The 16853-nt window shown below is 48.9% G+C and overlaps 1 protein-coding gene across 1 annotated transcript in view; it reads right to left on the bottom strand.

The window, feature by feature from the left end:
- Positions 1-16853, bottom strand: part of LOC144826356 (1-aminocyclopropane-1-carboxylate synthase-like protein 1) — a 213193-nt gene that overhangs the window by 111347 nt on the left and 84993 nt on the right. The window contains exon 6 of the mRNA XM_078684684.1: positions 3678-3744. Coding sequence (XP_078540810.1) covers positions 3678-3744 — 67 coding nt within the window. The remainder of the gene's footprint in view (positions 1-3677; positions 3745-16853) is intronic.

The following is a 16853-nucleotide window of genomic DNA, read 5'->3' as shown; positions in this document are numbered from 1 at the left end:
GGTAGAGTAGGAGAGAGTCTAGAAAGGGTTATTTTGGTGATCATAGTAGTGGTATGGGGTTTGGGATAAATCAGAGAGTAGATGTAGAGGATGTATTGATAGATGTATGGGATGAGAGATAGGGTAGTGCATTGGAAGGAGTAGTAGAGAGAAGTTTGAGATGAGTCAGAAAGTTGGGCTAGAAGAAATATTGAGCAAAGTATAGGCTGAGAAATAGGGTAGTGAATTGGAAATGCTAAATTGGAAGAAAGTGATAAATATATAGATCCATAAGGACATTGAAAGTATATAGATACATATAGGAGGTAAGTATATGTAGATTCAAGATATTGATAGAGGCATAGGATGAGAAATATGGTAGTGCATTCGATATGCTTTTTCAGAAAAAAAGTAACAGACACACAGATCCAAGTACATGGAAGGTACATAGATGCACAATGGAAGTATGTACATGTAGACCATAGATGATTTTTATTTATTTATTCATTAGTATTATTTTTTCTCTTAACATAAAGTTATTTTACTTGTTCATACAAAGTAATACACAAAGATAGGTATATATCTATAGTGAAAACAAATGCTGATATACAGAGGGATATGCTGTAAATCTTGAGTAGTTTTCTGAAGATAAGGTGGTTGTCGGTGGACCTTATGTTGGGGGGTAAAGAGTTCCATAGTTTGGCTGCTTGAACAGTGAAGGATGTGCCACCCATGGTTTTTTTCTTGTATGGTGGGATTTTGAGGCGAGATGCTCCTTTAGAGCGGAGGTTCCTTTGTTGAATGTGTTTGGTGATTTTATTCCTGATGAAGAGTGGTCCTATTCCATGTATTGCTTTGTGAGTGATACAAAGCAGCTTGAACGTGGATCTTCTGGCAACCAGTAACCAATGCAGGGCTTTCAAGGCAGGGGAGATGTGGTCTCGTGGTTTGATATGCAAGAGTAGTCTGGCAGCCGAGTTCTGAATCCGTTGTAGTCTTTTCATGCTCGTTAAAGGTGATCCGAGCAAAGAAAATAGTGTTCTTTTAAATGTGAAGCAAACAGAAAAGTTGTTTTTGGGGAAAAAAGGACAGAGATGGCTCGCAAGGATGTAATGTCTTCCCAGGGGTTTTCCGGTTTAATTCGTGCTTGGATGCATTTTATGCTTTGAATACCATATGTCCTTAGTCACATATGATGACTAGGGATGTATATGTACAGCCTGTGCCGAACAGTGCATTGTGATGTGTGTTGGTCTGGGGTGTGTGGTCTCTCTCACAATACCCTTTGGCACCAGTGTGTGTCGCCTTTTTTCTCAAATATCTGAATGCAAACAGCAAAACACTTCGGAATGGTAGTAGCTTGTGGTAATGCGCTAGATGTCACTATACCCTTCTCTGGCCAGTATGTGGTTGATTACTTGTTTACGGTTATTGGTTATAGAGCCATATTGTGATCTTAATGACAAATGCTATAGAAGGGGGTTGACTAGATAATCAGTGCCCTTCACTGGCCGTATGGTGCTGATCACTCGTTACTAATTACTGGTGACTAAATCCCTCTAGTTCCTCTTGGGACAAATTCCGCCCCGGGTATCTCATCAGTCAATCCCCGTGTGTTACATTTCAACCGGTACACCCAGCGTTGTTCCTGCCTCAACAATGTACTAGGGGTCCAATTAGGATTGAATTCAATGATGGTCCATCTCAGACTATTAGGGGCATGGCTCTTCTCAAGGAGGAGACTCTGCAGCTTTGTGCTGAACTTCTTGCATCGTATGGTGCTCTTGCGTTCACTGATGCGGTCTTTTATGGGTCTCGTATTCATCCCTACGTATTGCATGTCGCACGGGCATGTCATCAGATATATACAATTCCTTGTGTTACAGTTCCTGTGTCTTTTTTGGAACCATGGTCTAGCCAGACCAAGGTCGATTTGTTTAGATACTCCTGTTTGTGGACACGTGGAAAATGACCAGCATGGGTAGTGTCCCTCAACAGGTGGCAATGCCCAGAATGTATGTTGAGTGGTGTTAGATAGTTTAGGTAGTGTATGAACCAAGAGGTCCTTAAAGTTCTCTGTTCGTTGGAACAAGAACAGAGGAGATGGACGAGGTCTGGATGCCCCAGTCTTTAGAATGTTCCAATGCTTTTTAATCAGTTTTTGGATTTAGTTGGAGTTAGGAGTAAATGTGGTTACACATGTGAGTGAATCAGATTGGGACTTCTCCTTCACTTCTAACAGGGCTTCCCTGTGATTATTCCTAGCCCGTTTATGTGCTTATTCTATAGTCCTCTATGGGTAGTTGCGAGCCATCAGGTCGTTTGACAAAATAGTAGATTATTTCTCAAATTTGCAAATTGTGTTACAGATTCAGCAGAGGCGTAAAAACTGCCCCACCGGGATGTTTTTCCTGAGTGCTTTGAGGTGGTGGCTCTCGTACATCAGGAGACTATTGTGGTCCATTGGTTTTTTGTAATTTGTTGTTAACAATGTTCCTTAATCCAGAGGTCCAAGAATGCGACGTTCTCCTTTGATATTGTCCCTGTAAATCTTAAAAAAGGGTCAAGGGTGTTCAGCCATTCACAAAATTTTGTGCACTGGTCTCTATCTCCTCTCCAGAAGAGCAGAATATCATCAATATTACCTCACCAAATCATTATTTTCTCTCTGTAGGGGTTGTTTTCCCCCAGAATTAATTTGTGTTCAAAATTTGCCATGTACATACAGGCTAGACTTGGCGCAAACGTGCTTCCCATGCTGGTCCCTTGGATTTGGTGATACAGTTGTTTTTGGTAAGTAAAAAAGTTTTCCTTGAGGGCCAATGAGGCACACTCACAGATAAATAGGACTGGTGTTTCATACGGCCACGGGTCAATGTTCTGCATCATGGTCTTCACCACCTCCAGGGTAGCGTCCTGGGGGATGTTAGTGTAGAGTGCTTCGACGTCTCAGGTGACCAAAAGGGTGATTCTTCCTGGTTTGGCAAAATTTTCGATCAGATTTAGGACCTCTGTAGTGTCCCTCAGGCAAGTAGGGGTTTTTGTGAATATTGGACGTAGAAAAAAGTCACAGAACTTACTCAGTGGATCGAGGCAAGAATCAATACCTGACACTATTGGGCGTCCTGGGGTAGGGTTTGTCCCTTTTGTTAAGCCCACTGACACCTTCGGATAAAGTGTGCGCTTTGTAAAATCGGATTAAATAAATAAAAAAATCAATCTCCCCTGGCTGCCGGCTTTCCCACTTCAGGTGGCCATCTTTTCTGGGTTTGAAGCCATGCCTCCCTTCACTGTTATTTTTATGAGGTTCTCTCCCCCCACCAAGAGTGTGTGAGTGCAAATGCAGCAGAACGCCTTAGTGATACTATGTCCAACAGTTTTACTATTACAGTAACCACTATAGCTTTGCTTCCTGCATTCCAAAACTAGAGGTTTGTGTTGTATATTCATACATATTAATAACTAACTGATAAACCATTAATCAGATGCAATCAGTGTTTCGGCAAAATCAGTAGATAACTTCAGCACTCTGAAGCCACTGTTGTTTTCGTACCACCTAAATGTATACATTTTCCAAAATTCACACATCTGTCTACAAGACCACTTACAAAGTCTTATTTGCATAGCACTCAAAATGCAGTGTGTGCACTGTAAACACAGTCATGCATTGGTACCAGCAGAAAACACTCCTGACTTACCCCCAGGATCACAGAGAACTGAAGCCAACGCCGAAAAGAGTGATCCACAGCCATTCACTACTACCACCTAAGGAACAGAAAGACAAAGAGAGTGATGAGAGTGATTGACAGGTAAGTAAATGGATCCATCACCATCCTGCAATGGAACAAGAATGCAGAGAAGACTCGTTGGCACTGGCACGAGGGCCCCAAAGCATTTTCTATCCAGTGATCTAAAGAGGGTTAACACAAGGGGTGCATTGTCAGTGTCCTCTCTATCAACAAAGGGATCATAATTCGTCCACCAAAGAATGTGGAGGGTTGGCGGACGCTTGTGATGGTGAGATCACACAATCAGTTAACCATGGGGTCATAAGCACTATTCCAAATCCATAGGGGCAGATTTACAAGAAAGTGATGCATCTGTGAAGATGCGTCCCTTTCCCTGTGCCACCATGCATAACCCTTGCGTCACCATGGATGCGCCCTATTTACAATACGGCGTACCAAGGCGCAAGGATTGACTGATGCGTCAGAAATTCTGACGCATCTGTTGACGGAAAAGTCACGCATTGCTGGTGCCGTATCGCAGTTGCGTCCTAAAAGTCACGCAGTGAAATCTACCTGACGCAGGTATAACGTCAAGCAGGGCTTTACAACGTGATGCATCTAGGAAGATGCGTCACGTTGTAAATAAGCTGCAACTCTTATGCCACTCTGCATCGCAACAGTGACGCAACGACAGCGCAAGAGTGACGCAAGGGGCTTGTAAATTTGCCCCATAATGTTTTTATCTCTTTTAAGGTTAAACTCTCTAAACCAACCTGACTGCCTCAGAAATTCCTGCTAAGTCTATCAAGCGGCACACGCTGCTTGCACATGCACATGGAACTTCACATGTCCTAACCAGACTACTGTACTGAGCAACAACTGCTTTTCAGAAAGTAGGCATACTTCAACCATAATTACTTCCCAACAAAGAGGAGCAAGTACCAGCAGTACCCCAGCAAAGATGTCCTACCCAGCTTTATTTGCAAATAAATATATTCCCCTTCATTAGGCAGGATTCAGGACAAAGCTTATTTCAAATTAAACATTCCAGCCCTGTACCCTAAAGGTCTGCTTCACTGGGGTCAGCAGAACCACTCGGCAATAAGTACGATCCCCTCAGAAGAAAGCCCAGGGGTATATTTACAAGGGCTTTATCTACGCTTTTTTGGCATAAAAAGACAAAAAAGCGTAGATAAAACTTTCACCCAATTTACAAGAGGGTGCTAACATGCATAATCGCATGTTAGCACCCTTTTTCCCAACGCCTCCCTTTGCATCTCTAATGAGATGCAAAGTGGGCATCACTGGGCGTACCCCGGACGGACTACCTTGCAAATATCGCTGATGTTCACATCGCAATATTTACAAGCCTGCCCCAGCATTTTAGCACACGTTCGTTTTTTTTAGTTTTTAGAGAGAACTGCTGTTTTCTCCAATAACTAACGTCTGCTAAAATGCAGACTTACCTATCCCTAACATTGGGGTGGATTATGCTAATACGACCCTGTGGGTCGTATCAGCAAGGTTATCGCTGTTTTGCAGGGAACATCGCTGGAAAACCAGCGATGTTCCCTGCAAAACGGCGATAACCTCGCTATCCCTGGAATTTTTATTGCCCTGGAGTAACGCGTTGTTAATAACGCGCTACCAGAGCGTTAAATTCTAGAGATAGCCAGCGATAATAAAATTATCGCTGAGCACGGCCAGCGATAATTATGGCTGGCCGTTGATAATATGCCCCTTGTGTTACAGAGTAAGACCTAAGAGGGAGCTTCCTCTCCCTGGGTTTGGTGCTGTTCTTTTTTACTAGGAATAATGTCACCTTGCTTTGTTCTTATTTCGGAGGCATGCGAGCCCCTTAGGGTATGTACCCTCAGCCTGTGTCATTTTAGAGAGAAACAATGTGGCAGATAAAGGACAGCAACACCTTATCTGTTAACACAGTCCGGCTATCACAACTGCAAACCTTTGCAATAGGGATTCAAGAGCTACGGGACACAAACACACTACTGCAGGAAAAGAGAGAGAGAGAACTAGCAGAAGAGCTGAGTTTTCATTGCTTTTTAGATAGGCATCAGTGGAAAAGTGTTCAGGCAGCAAACCATCCCTCAATTTTCCTCTAATTCATATCAAGCACACTCGAAGCAGAGGATTTTAAGAAGGCTCAACTCACCAGATGCGAGAAGCCTCAATTGAGTACATAGGGCTGGCAATTGTGTTAGGAAGATTGGCTGGACTTGTAGGATGCTCTATAAATATTGCACAGAGTCTTAAAGTCAGTTCCTTAATTCACCAGAAGCAAATGATTTATTTTTTTGTTTGAGCCACCAAGACGTTGATGGCCATTTTCTGAATTCTCTGCAGCCTAGTAATCAGGGATGCAAAAAGTCCAAGGTACAAAGCAATGCCATAGTCAAGGCTAGAGAGAACACTGCCACCGACACAATCTCATGATTAACACAACAATGCACATGTAAAGGACATGATTGGATAGAGACATCTAGCCACAGATTTCCTAACTTGGAATTACCCCAGGGGATCCAGAGATCTTTTAGCAGCACCTCTGCACGCCTGGGGACGGCGTTGCATGGCTCCACCGTGACGTCATACACGGATATAACATCAGTGGAGCCATATAAGTCCCTCCCGACGCACTGATGTCATTTTTCTGCTGTGAAACTTTTCCGCGCCAGAACACAGTGCCACCACTAAATCTGGATGTGGGAACATTGTGCCAAATAGATCTAAAAATATTTGAAACAAAAGGTGTGAAACATCAGAAATGGATTTAGTGAAAATATCAAAGAATGAAATTGAAACAAGGTTTCGAGCAAGTACTCACACCACAGAAAAGCCCTGCATAAGGGAAGGATCATAACCTCATATGAGACTAGCAGTAATGGACAGGAATGCAACGATAAATGTCAACAATCTTGCAACAACAGAGAGTGTTCTACAATGCTCACCAAAAATTATCCATTGACAGTGTCAGAGGAAGGGTGCAAGAGTGTGAATGCATATATGAAGCTACCACCCAAATACGAGAATGGGTGGCAAAAGTAAGAAGTAACACAGAATAAGACCTCCTGACGTGGTCAAGGATGTGAAGCAGAACAACCACTAATTGAGACAGAGATCACTGGCAGAAAGACCAGTTGGCGTAGCAACCCAACCTGAAAAGGTCCTCGTAAAATAGGGAGGGTGGATGGGTGTTAAGCAATCTGTGGCTAGACTATGGGGCATATTAGCAAGAAATAGCAATATTTATCGTTAAATGCGCTTAGCGCAATTTTCTTTTATCGCTGCCTATCGCTGGATATGTTAGCGGGGAAAACCTGCTATTAGCAACGTTTTTCTCCATTGCGGTAAAATATCCAGCCATAGTGGCTAAATGCTTTAATATCGCTGGAAATACAGCGATATTCACGCATTAACGCCAATGGGGGCTTAACCTGAAGATCCACCTCCCATTGGATAAACAGGTAAGTCATGTTTTTAGCAGGGGTTAGATTATAGCGATAATCGCGCATAGCGTGATTTTTTGTTTGGGTACGCCCACTTTGCATGGCATTAGCGAAAAATATCGCTGACATGCAAAGTGTGCCCCAAACCGGTCGCTATCGCCAGCTTGCTAATAGGGTGATAAAAATATCGCCGCTTTAGCTGCAAAAAGTGCTGCTAAAGCGGAGACATGGCCCTTGCTAATATGCCCCTATGTCTCTACCAGATATATCGTTACCGAAGGTAAGTAACTTGTCCATCTGATAGAGACATCTAGCCACAGATTCCTTAACTTAGAATTAGATACCATAGCTATACCCCACAGGAGGAGGGCTTACGATGCCTCTCCATCCTCCCCATTGTGAGAGGACTTTTTCAGGTTGGGTTGTTACCTCAACTGGTCTTTCTGCCAGTGATCTCTGTCTCAAAGAATGGTTGGTCTGCTTCACATCCTTGACCATGTCAGGAGGTCTTATTCGGTGTTACTTGTTACTTTCACAACCCATTCTTGAATTTGGGTGGTAGGTTCATATATGCATGCACACCATGCCACCAGGAAGCAGCATGTCCCTCACTGAGGTCTGCACTGACCCACAGCAGGAAGCACCATAACCCTCATTGAGGTCTGCACTGTCCCACACCAAGAAGCAGCATGTCCCTCATTGAGGTCTACACTGACTCACACCAGGAAGCAGCATGTCCCTCATTGAGGTCTACACTGACTCACACCAGGAAGCAGCATGTCCCTCATTGAGGTCTACACTGACTCACACCAGGAAGCAGCATGTCCCTCATTGAGGTCTACACTGACTCACACCAGGAAGCAGCATGTCCCTCATTGAGATCTGCACTGTCCTACACCAGGAAGCACCATATCCCTCATTGAGGTCTGCACTGTCCCACACCAGGAAGCAGCATGTCCCTCATTGAGGTCTACACTGTCCCACACCAGGAAGCAGCATGTCCCTCATTGAGGTCTGCACTGTCCCACACCAGGAAGCAGCATGTCCCTCATTGAGGTCTACACTGTCCCACACCAGGAAGCACCATATCCCTCACTGAGGTCTGCACTGTCCCACACCAGGAAGCAGCATGTCCATCATTGAGGTCTACACTGACTCACACCAGGAAGCAGCATGTCCCTCATTGAGATCTGCACTGTCCTACACCAGGAAGCACCATATCCCTCATTGAGGTCTGCACTGTCCCACACCAGGAAGCAGCATGTCCCTCATTGAGGTCTACACTGTCCCACACCAGGAAGCAGCATGCCCCTCATTGAGGTCTGCACTGTCCCACACCAGGAAGCAGCATGTCCCTCATTGAGGTCTACACTGACTCACACCAGGAAGCAGCATGTCCCTCATTGAGGTCTACACTGTTCCACCCCAGGAAGCAGCATGTCCCACACCAGGAAGCAGCATGTCCCTCATTGAGGTCTGCTCTTTCCCATACCAGGAAGCAGCATGTCCCTCATTGAGGTCTACACTGACTCACACCAGGAAGCACCATATACCTCACCGAGATCTGCACTGTCCCACACCAGGAAGCAGCATGTCACTCATTGAGGTCTAAACTGACTCACACCAGGAAGCAGCATGTCCCTCATTGAGGTCTGCACTGTCCCACACCAGGAAGCACCATATCCCTCACTGAGGTCTGCACTGTCCCACACCAGGAAGCAGCATATCCCTCATTGAGGTCGGCACTGTCCAACACCAGGAAGCAGATTGTCCCTCATTGAGGTCTACACTGACTCACACCAGGAAGCAGCATGTCCCTCATTGAGGTCTACACTGACTCACACCAGGAAGCAGCATGTCCCTCATTGAGATCTGCACTGTCCTACACCAGGAAGCAGCATGTCCCTCATTGAGGTCTACACTGACTCACACCAGGAAGCAGCATGTCCCTCATTGAGGTCTACACTGACTCACACCAGGAAGCAGCATGTCCCTCGTTGAGGTCTACACTGACTCACACCAGGAAATACCATATCCCTCACTGAGATCTGCACTGTTCTACACCAGGAAGCAGCATGTCCCTCATTGAGGTCTACACTGACTCACACCAGGTAGCAGCATGTCCCTCATTGAGGTCTGCACAGTCCCACACCAGGTAGCACCATATCCCTCATTGAGGTCTGCACTGTCCCACACCAGGAAGCAGCATGTCCCTCATTGAGGTCTACACTGTCCCACACCAGGAAGCACCATGTCCCTCACTGAGGTCTGCACTGTCCTACACCAAGAAGCACCATATCCCTCACTGAGGTCTGCACTGTCCTACACCAAGAAGCACCATATCCCTCATTGAGATCTGCACTGTCCTACACCAGGAAGCAGCATGTCCCTCATTGAGGTCTACACTAACTCACACCAGGAAGCAGCATGTCCCTCATTGAGGTCTGCACTGTCCCACACCAGGAAGCAGCATGTCCCTCACTGAGGTCTACACTGTCACACACCAGGAAGCAGCATGTACCTCATTGAGGTCCGCACTGTCCCACACCAGGAAGCACCATATCCCTCACTGAGGTCTGCACTATCCTACAACAGGAAGCAGCATGTCCCTTATTGAGGTCTGCACTGTCCCACACCAGTAAGCAGCATGTCCCTCATTGAGGTCTGCACTGTCCCACACCAGGAAGCAGCATGTCCCTCATTGAGGTCCGCACTGTCCCACACCAGGAAGAAGCATGTCCCTTACTGAGATCTGCCCTGTCCCAACCAGGAAACAGCATGTCCCTCACTGAGGCTCACACTGTCCCACACCAGGAAGCAGCATGCCCTCACTGAGTTCTGCACTGTCCCACACCAGGAAGAAGCATGCCCCTCACTGAGATCTGTACAGTCCAACACCAGGAAGCAGCATGTCCCTCACTGAGGTCTACACTGTCCAACACCAGGAAGCAGCATGTCCCTCATTGAGGCCTACACTGTCCCACACAAGGAATCAGCATGTCCTTCACTGAGATCTACACTGTCCAACACCAGGAAGCAGCATGTCCCTCATTGATGTCTACACTGTCCAACACCAGGTAGCAGCATGTCCCTCATTGAGGTCTACACTGTCCAACACTGAGAAGCAGCATGTCCCTCACTGAGATCTACACTGTCCAACACCAGGAAGGAGCATGTCCCTCACTGAGATCTACACTGTCCAACACCAGGAAGCATCATGTCCCTCACTGGGATCTCCACTGTCCAACACCAGGTAGCAGCATGTCCCTCATTGAGGTCTACACTGTCCAACACTGAGAAGCAGCATGTCCCTCACTGAGATCTACACTGTCAAACAACAGGAAGCAGCATGTCCCTCATTGAGGTCTACACTGTCCCACCCCAGGAAGCAGCATGTCCCTCATTGAGGTCTACACTGTCCCACCCCAGGAAACAGCATGTCCCACACCAGGAAGCAGCATGTCCCTCATTGAGGTCTGCTCTTTCCCATAACAGGAAGCAGCATGTCCCTCATTGAGGTCTGCACTGTCCCACCCCAGGAAGCAGCATGTCCCTCATTGAGGTCTACACTGTCCCACACCAGGAAGCACCATATCCCTCACTGAGGTCTGCACTGTCCCACACCAGGAAGCAGCATATCCCTCATTGAGGTCTACACTGACTCACACCAGGAAGCACCATATACTTCACCGAGATCTGCACTGTCCCACACCAGGAAGCAGCATGTCACTCATTGAGGTCTAAACTGACTCACACCAGGAAGCAGCATGTCCCTCACTGAGGTCTACACTGACTCACACCAGGAAGCAGCATGTCTCTCATTGAGGTCTGCACTGTCCCACACCAGGAAGCACCATATCCCTCACTGAGGTCTGCACTATCCTACAACAGGAAGCAGCATGTCCCTCATTGAGGTCTGCACTGTCCCACACCAGGAAGCAGCATGTCCCTCATTGAGGTCCGCACTGTTCCACACCAGGAAGAAGCATGTCCCTTACTGAGATCTGCCCTGTCCCAACCAGGAAACAGCATGTCCCTCACTGAGGCTCACACTGTCCCAAACCAGGAAGCAGCATGCCCTCACTGAGTTCTGCACTGTCCCACACCAGGAAGAAGCATGCCCCTCACTGAGATCTGTACAGTCCAACACCAGGAAGCAGCATGTCCCTCACTGAGGTCTACACTGTCCAACACCAGGAAGCAGCATGTCCCTCATTGAGGCCTACACTGTCCCACACAAGGAATCAGCATGTCCTTCACTGAGATCTACACTGTCCAACACCAGGAAGCAGCATGTCCCTCATTGATGTCTACACTGTCCAACACCAGGTAGCAGCATGTCCCTCATTGAGGTCTACACTGTCCAACACTGAGAAGCAGCATGTCCCTCACTGAGATCTACACTGTCCAACACCAGGAAGCAGCATGTCCCTCACTGAGATCTACACTGTCCAACACCAGGAAGCAGCATGTCCCTCACTGGGATCTCCACTGTCCAACACCAGGTAGCAGCATGTCCCTCATTGAGGTCTACACTGTCCAACACTGAGAAGCAGCATGTCCCTCACTGAGATCTACACTGTCAAACACCAGGAAGCAGCATGTCCCTCATTGAGGTCTACACTGTCCCACCCCAGGAAGCAGCATGTCCCTCATTGAGGTCTACACTGTCCCACCCCAGGAAGCAGCATGTCCCACACCAGGAAGCAGCATGTCCCTCATTGAGGTCTGCTCTTTCCCACACCAGGAAGCAGCATGTCCCTCATTGAGGTCTGCACTGTCCCACCCCAGGAAGCAGCATGTCCCTCATTGAGGTCTACACTGTCCCACACCAGGAAGCTCCATATCCCTCACTGAGGTCTGCACTGTCCCACACCAGGAAGCAGCATATCCCTCTTTGAGGTCTACACTGACTCACACCAGGAAGCACCATATACCTCACCGAGATCTGCACTGTCCCACACCAGGAAGCAGCATGTCACTCATTGAGGTCTAAACTGACTCACACCAGGAAGCAGCATGTCCCTCATTGAGGTCTGCACTGTCCCACACCAGGAAGCACCATATCCCTCACTGAGGTCTGCACTGTCCCACACCAGGAAGCAGCATATCCCTCATTGAGGTCTGCACTGTCCCACACCAGGAAGCAGCATGTCCCTCATTGAGGTCTGCACTGTCCCACACCAGGAAGCAGTATCTCCCTCATTGAGGTCTGCACTGACCCACACCAGGAAGCACCATATCCATCATTGAGGTCGGCACTGTCCAACACCAGGAAGCAGAATGTCCCTCATTGAGGTCTACACTGACTCACACCAGGAAGCAGCATGTCCCTCATTGAGGTCTACACTGTCACACACCAGGAAGCAGCATGTCCCTCATTGAGGTCTACACTGTCCCACACCAGGAAGCACCATATCCCTCACTGAGGTCTGCACTATCCTACAACAGGAAGCAGCATGTCCCTCATTGAGGTCTGCACTGTCCCACACCAGGAAGCAGCATGTCCCTCATTGAGGTCCGCACTGTCCCACACCAGGAAGAAGCATGTCCCTTACTGAGATCTGCCCTGTCCCAACCAGGAAACAGCATGTCCCTCACTGAGGCTCACACTGTCCCACACCAGGAAGCAGCATGCCCTCACTGAGTTCTGCACTGTCCCACACCAGGAAGAAGCATGCCCCTCACTGAGATCTGTACAGTCCAACACCAGGAAGCAGCATGTCCCTCACTGAGGTCTACACTGTCCAACACCAGGAAGCAGCATGTCCCTCATTGAGGTCTACACTGTCCCACACAAGGAATCAGCATGTCCCTCACTGAGATCTACACTGTCCAACACCAGGAAGCAGCATGTCCCTCATTGATGTCTACACTGTCCAACACCAGGTAGCAGCATGTCCCTCATTGAGGTCTACACTGTCCAACACTGAGAAGCAGCATGTCCCTCACTGAGATCTACACTGTCCAACACCAGGAAGCAGCATGTCCCTCACTGGGATCTCCACTGTCCAACACCAGGTAGCAGCATGTCCCTCATTGAGGTCTACACTGTCCAACACTGAGAAGCAGCATGTCCCTCACTGAGATCTACACTGTCAAACACCAGGAAGCAGCATGTCCCTCATTGAGGTCTACACTGTCCCACCCCAGGAAGCAGCATGTCCCTCATTGAGGTCTACACTGTCCAACCCCAGGAAGCAGCATGTCCCACACCAGGAAGCAGCATGTCCCTCATTGAGGTCTGCTCTTTCCCATACCAGGAAGCAGCATGTCCCTCATTGAGGTCTGCACTGTCCCACCCCAGGAAGCAGCATGTCCCTCATTGAGGTCTGCCCTGTCCCACACCAGGAAGCAGCATATCCCTCATTGAGGTCTACACTGACTCACACCAGGAAGCACCATATACCTCACGAGATCTGCACTGTCCCACACCAGGAAGCAGCATGTCACTCATTGAGGTCTAAACTGACTCACACCAGGAAGCAGCATGTCCCTCATTGAGGTCTGCACTGTCCCACACCAGGAAGCACCATATCCCTCACTGAGGTCTGCACTGTCCCACACCAGGAAGCAGCATATCCCTCATTGAGGTCTGCACTGTCCCACACCAGGAAGCAGCATGTCCCTCATTGAGGTCTGCACTGTCCCACACCAGGAAGCAGCATGTCCCTCATTGAGGTCTGCACTGTCCCACACCAGGAAGCAGCATGTCCCTCATTGAGGTCGGCACTGTCCAACACCAGGAAGCAGAATGTCCCTCAATGAGGTCTACACTGACTCACACCAGGAAGAAGCATGTCCCTTACTGAGATCTGCCCTGTCCCAACCAGGAAACAGCATGTCCCTCACTGAGGCTCACACTGTCCCACACCAGGAAGCAGCATGTCCCTCATTGAGGTCTGCACTGTCCCACACCAGGAAGCAGTATCTCCCTCATTGAGGTCTGCACTGACCCACACCAGGAAGCACCATATCCATCATTGAGGTCGGCACTGTCCAACACCAGGAAGCAGAATGTCCCTCATTGAGGTCTACACTGACTCACACCAGGAAGAAGCATGTCCCTTACTGAGATCTGCCCTGTCCCAACCAGGAAACAGCATGTCCCTCACTGAGGCTCACACTGTCCCACACCAGGAAGCAGCATGTCCCTCATTGAGGTCTGCACTGTCCCACACCAGGAAGCAGTATCTCCCTCATTGAGGTCTGCACTGACCCACACCAGGAAGCACCATATCCATCATTGAGGTCGGCACTGTCCAACACCTGGAAGCAGAATGTCCCTCATTGAGGTCTACACTGACTCACACCAGGAAGAAGCATGTCCCTTACTGAGATCTGCCCTGTCCCAACCAGGAAACAGCATGTCCCTCACTGAGGCTCACACTGTCCCACACCAGGAAGCAGCATGCCCTCACTGAGTTCTACACTGTCCCACACCAGGAAGCACCATATCCCTCACTGAGGTCTGCACTGTCCCACACCAGGAAGCAGCATATCCCTCATTGAGGTCTACACTGACTCACACCAGGAAGCACCATATACCTCACCGAGATCTGCACTGTCCCACACCAGGAAGCAGCATGTCACTCATTGAGGTCTAAACTGACTCACACCAGGAAGCAGCATGTCCCTCACTGAGGTCTACACTGACTCACACCAGGAAGCAGCATGTCTCTCATTGAGGTCTGCACTGTCCCACACCAGGAAGCACCATATCCCTCACTGAGGTCTGCACTGTCCCACACCAGGAAGCAGCATGTCCCTCATTGAGGTCCGCACTGTTCCACACCAGGAAGAAGCATGTCCCTTACTGAGATCTGCCCTGTCCCAACCAGGAAACAGCATGTCCCTCACTGAGGCTCACACTGTCCCACACCAGGAAGCAGCATGCCCTCACTGAGTTCTGCACTGTCCCACACCAGGAAGAAGCATGCCCCTCACTGAGATCTGTACAGTCCAACACCAGGAAGCAGCATGTCCCTCACTGAGGTCTACACTGTCCAACACCAGGAAGCAGCATGTCCCTCATTGAGGCCTACACTGTCCCACACAAGGAATCAGCATGTCCTTCACTGAGATCTACACTGTCCAACACCAGGAAGCAGCATGTCCCTCATTGATGTCTACACTGTCCAACACCAGGTAGCAGCATGTCCCTCATTGAGGTCTACACTGTCCAACACTGAGAAGCAGCATGTCCCTCACTGAGATCTACACTGTCCAACACCAGGAAGCAGCATGTCCCTCACTGAGATCTACACTGTCCAACACCAGGAAGCAGCATGTCCCTCACTGGGATCTCCACTGTCCAACACCAGGTAGCAGCATGTCCCTCATTGAGGTCTACACTGTCCAACACTGAGAAGCAGCATGTCCCTCACTGAGATCTACACTGTCAAACACCAGGAAGCAGCATGTCCCTCATTGAGGTCTACACTGTCCCACCCCAGGAAGCAGCATGTCCCTCATTGAGGTCTACACTGTCCCACCCCAGGAAGCAGCATGTCCCACACCAGGAAGCAGCATGTCCCTCATTGAGGTCTGCTCTTTCCCATACCAGGAAGCAGCATGTCCCTCATTGAGGTCTGCACTGTCCCACCCCAGGAAGCAGCATGTCCCTCATTGAGGTCTACACTGTCCCACACCAGGAAGCTCCATATCCCTCACTGAGGTCTGCACTGTCCCACACCAGGAAGCAGCATATCCCTCTTTGAGGTCTACACTGACTCACACCAGGAAGCACCATATACCTCACCGAGATCTGCACTGTCCCACACCAGGAAGCAGCATGTCACTCATTGAGGTCTAAACTGACTCACACCAGGAAGCAGCATGTCCCTCATTGAGGTCTGCACTGTCCCACACCAGGAAGCACCATATCCCTCACTGAGGTCTGCACTGTCCCACACCAGGAAGCAGCATATCCCTCATTGAGGTCTGCACTGTCCCACACCAGGAAGCAGCATGTCCCTCATTGAGGTCTGCACTGTCCCACACCAGGAAGCAGTATCTCCCTCATTGAGGTCTGCACTGACCCACACCAGGAAGCACCATATCCATCATTGAGGTCGGCACTGTCCAACACCAGGAAGCAGAATGTCCCTCATTGAGGTCTACACTGACTCACACCAGGAAGCAGCATGTCCCTCATTGAGGTCTACACTGTCACACACCAGGAAGCAGCATGTCCCTCATTGAGGTCTACACTGTCCCACACCAGGAAGCACCATATCCCTCACTGAGGTCTGCACTATCCTACAACAGGAAGCAGCATGTCCCTCATTGAGGTCTGCACTGTCCCACACCAGGAAGCAGCATGTCCCTCATTGATGTCCGCACTGTCCCACACCAGGAAGAAGCATGTCCCTTACTGAGATCTGCCCTGTCCCAACCAGGAAACAGCATGTCCCTCACTGAGGCTCACACTGTCCCACACCAGGAAGCAGCATGCCCTCACTGAGTTCTGCACTGTCCCACACCAGGAAGAAGCATGCCCCTCACTGAGATCTGTACAGTCCAACACCAGGAAGCAGCATGTCCCTCACTGAGGTCTACACTGTCCAACACCAGGAAGCAGCATGTCCCTCATTGAGGTCTACACTGTCCCACACAAGGAATCAGCATGTCCCTCACTGAGATCTACACTGTCCAACACCAGGAAGCAGCATGTCCCTCA

Source organism: Lissotriton helveticus, chromosome 3_2 (assembly GCF_964261635.1).
Source record: "Lissotriton helveticus chromosome 3_2, aLisHel1.1, whole genome shotgun sequence".
Classification (NCBI taxonomy): domain Eukaryota; kingdom Metazoa; phylum Chordata; class Amphibia; order Caudata; family Salamandridae; genus Lissotriton; species Lissotriton helveticus.
This window is presented reverse-complemented; position numbering and strand designations above follow the sequence as displayed.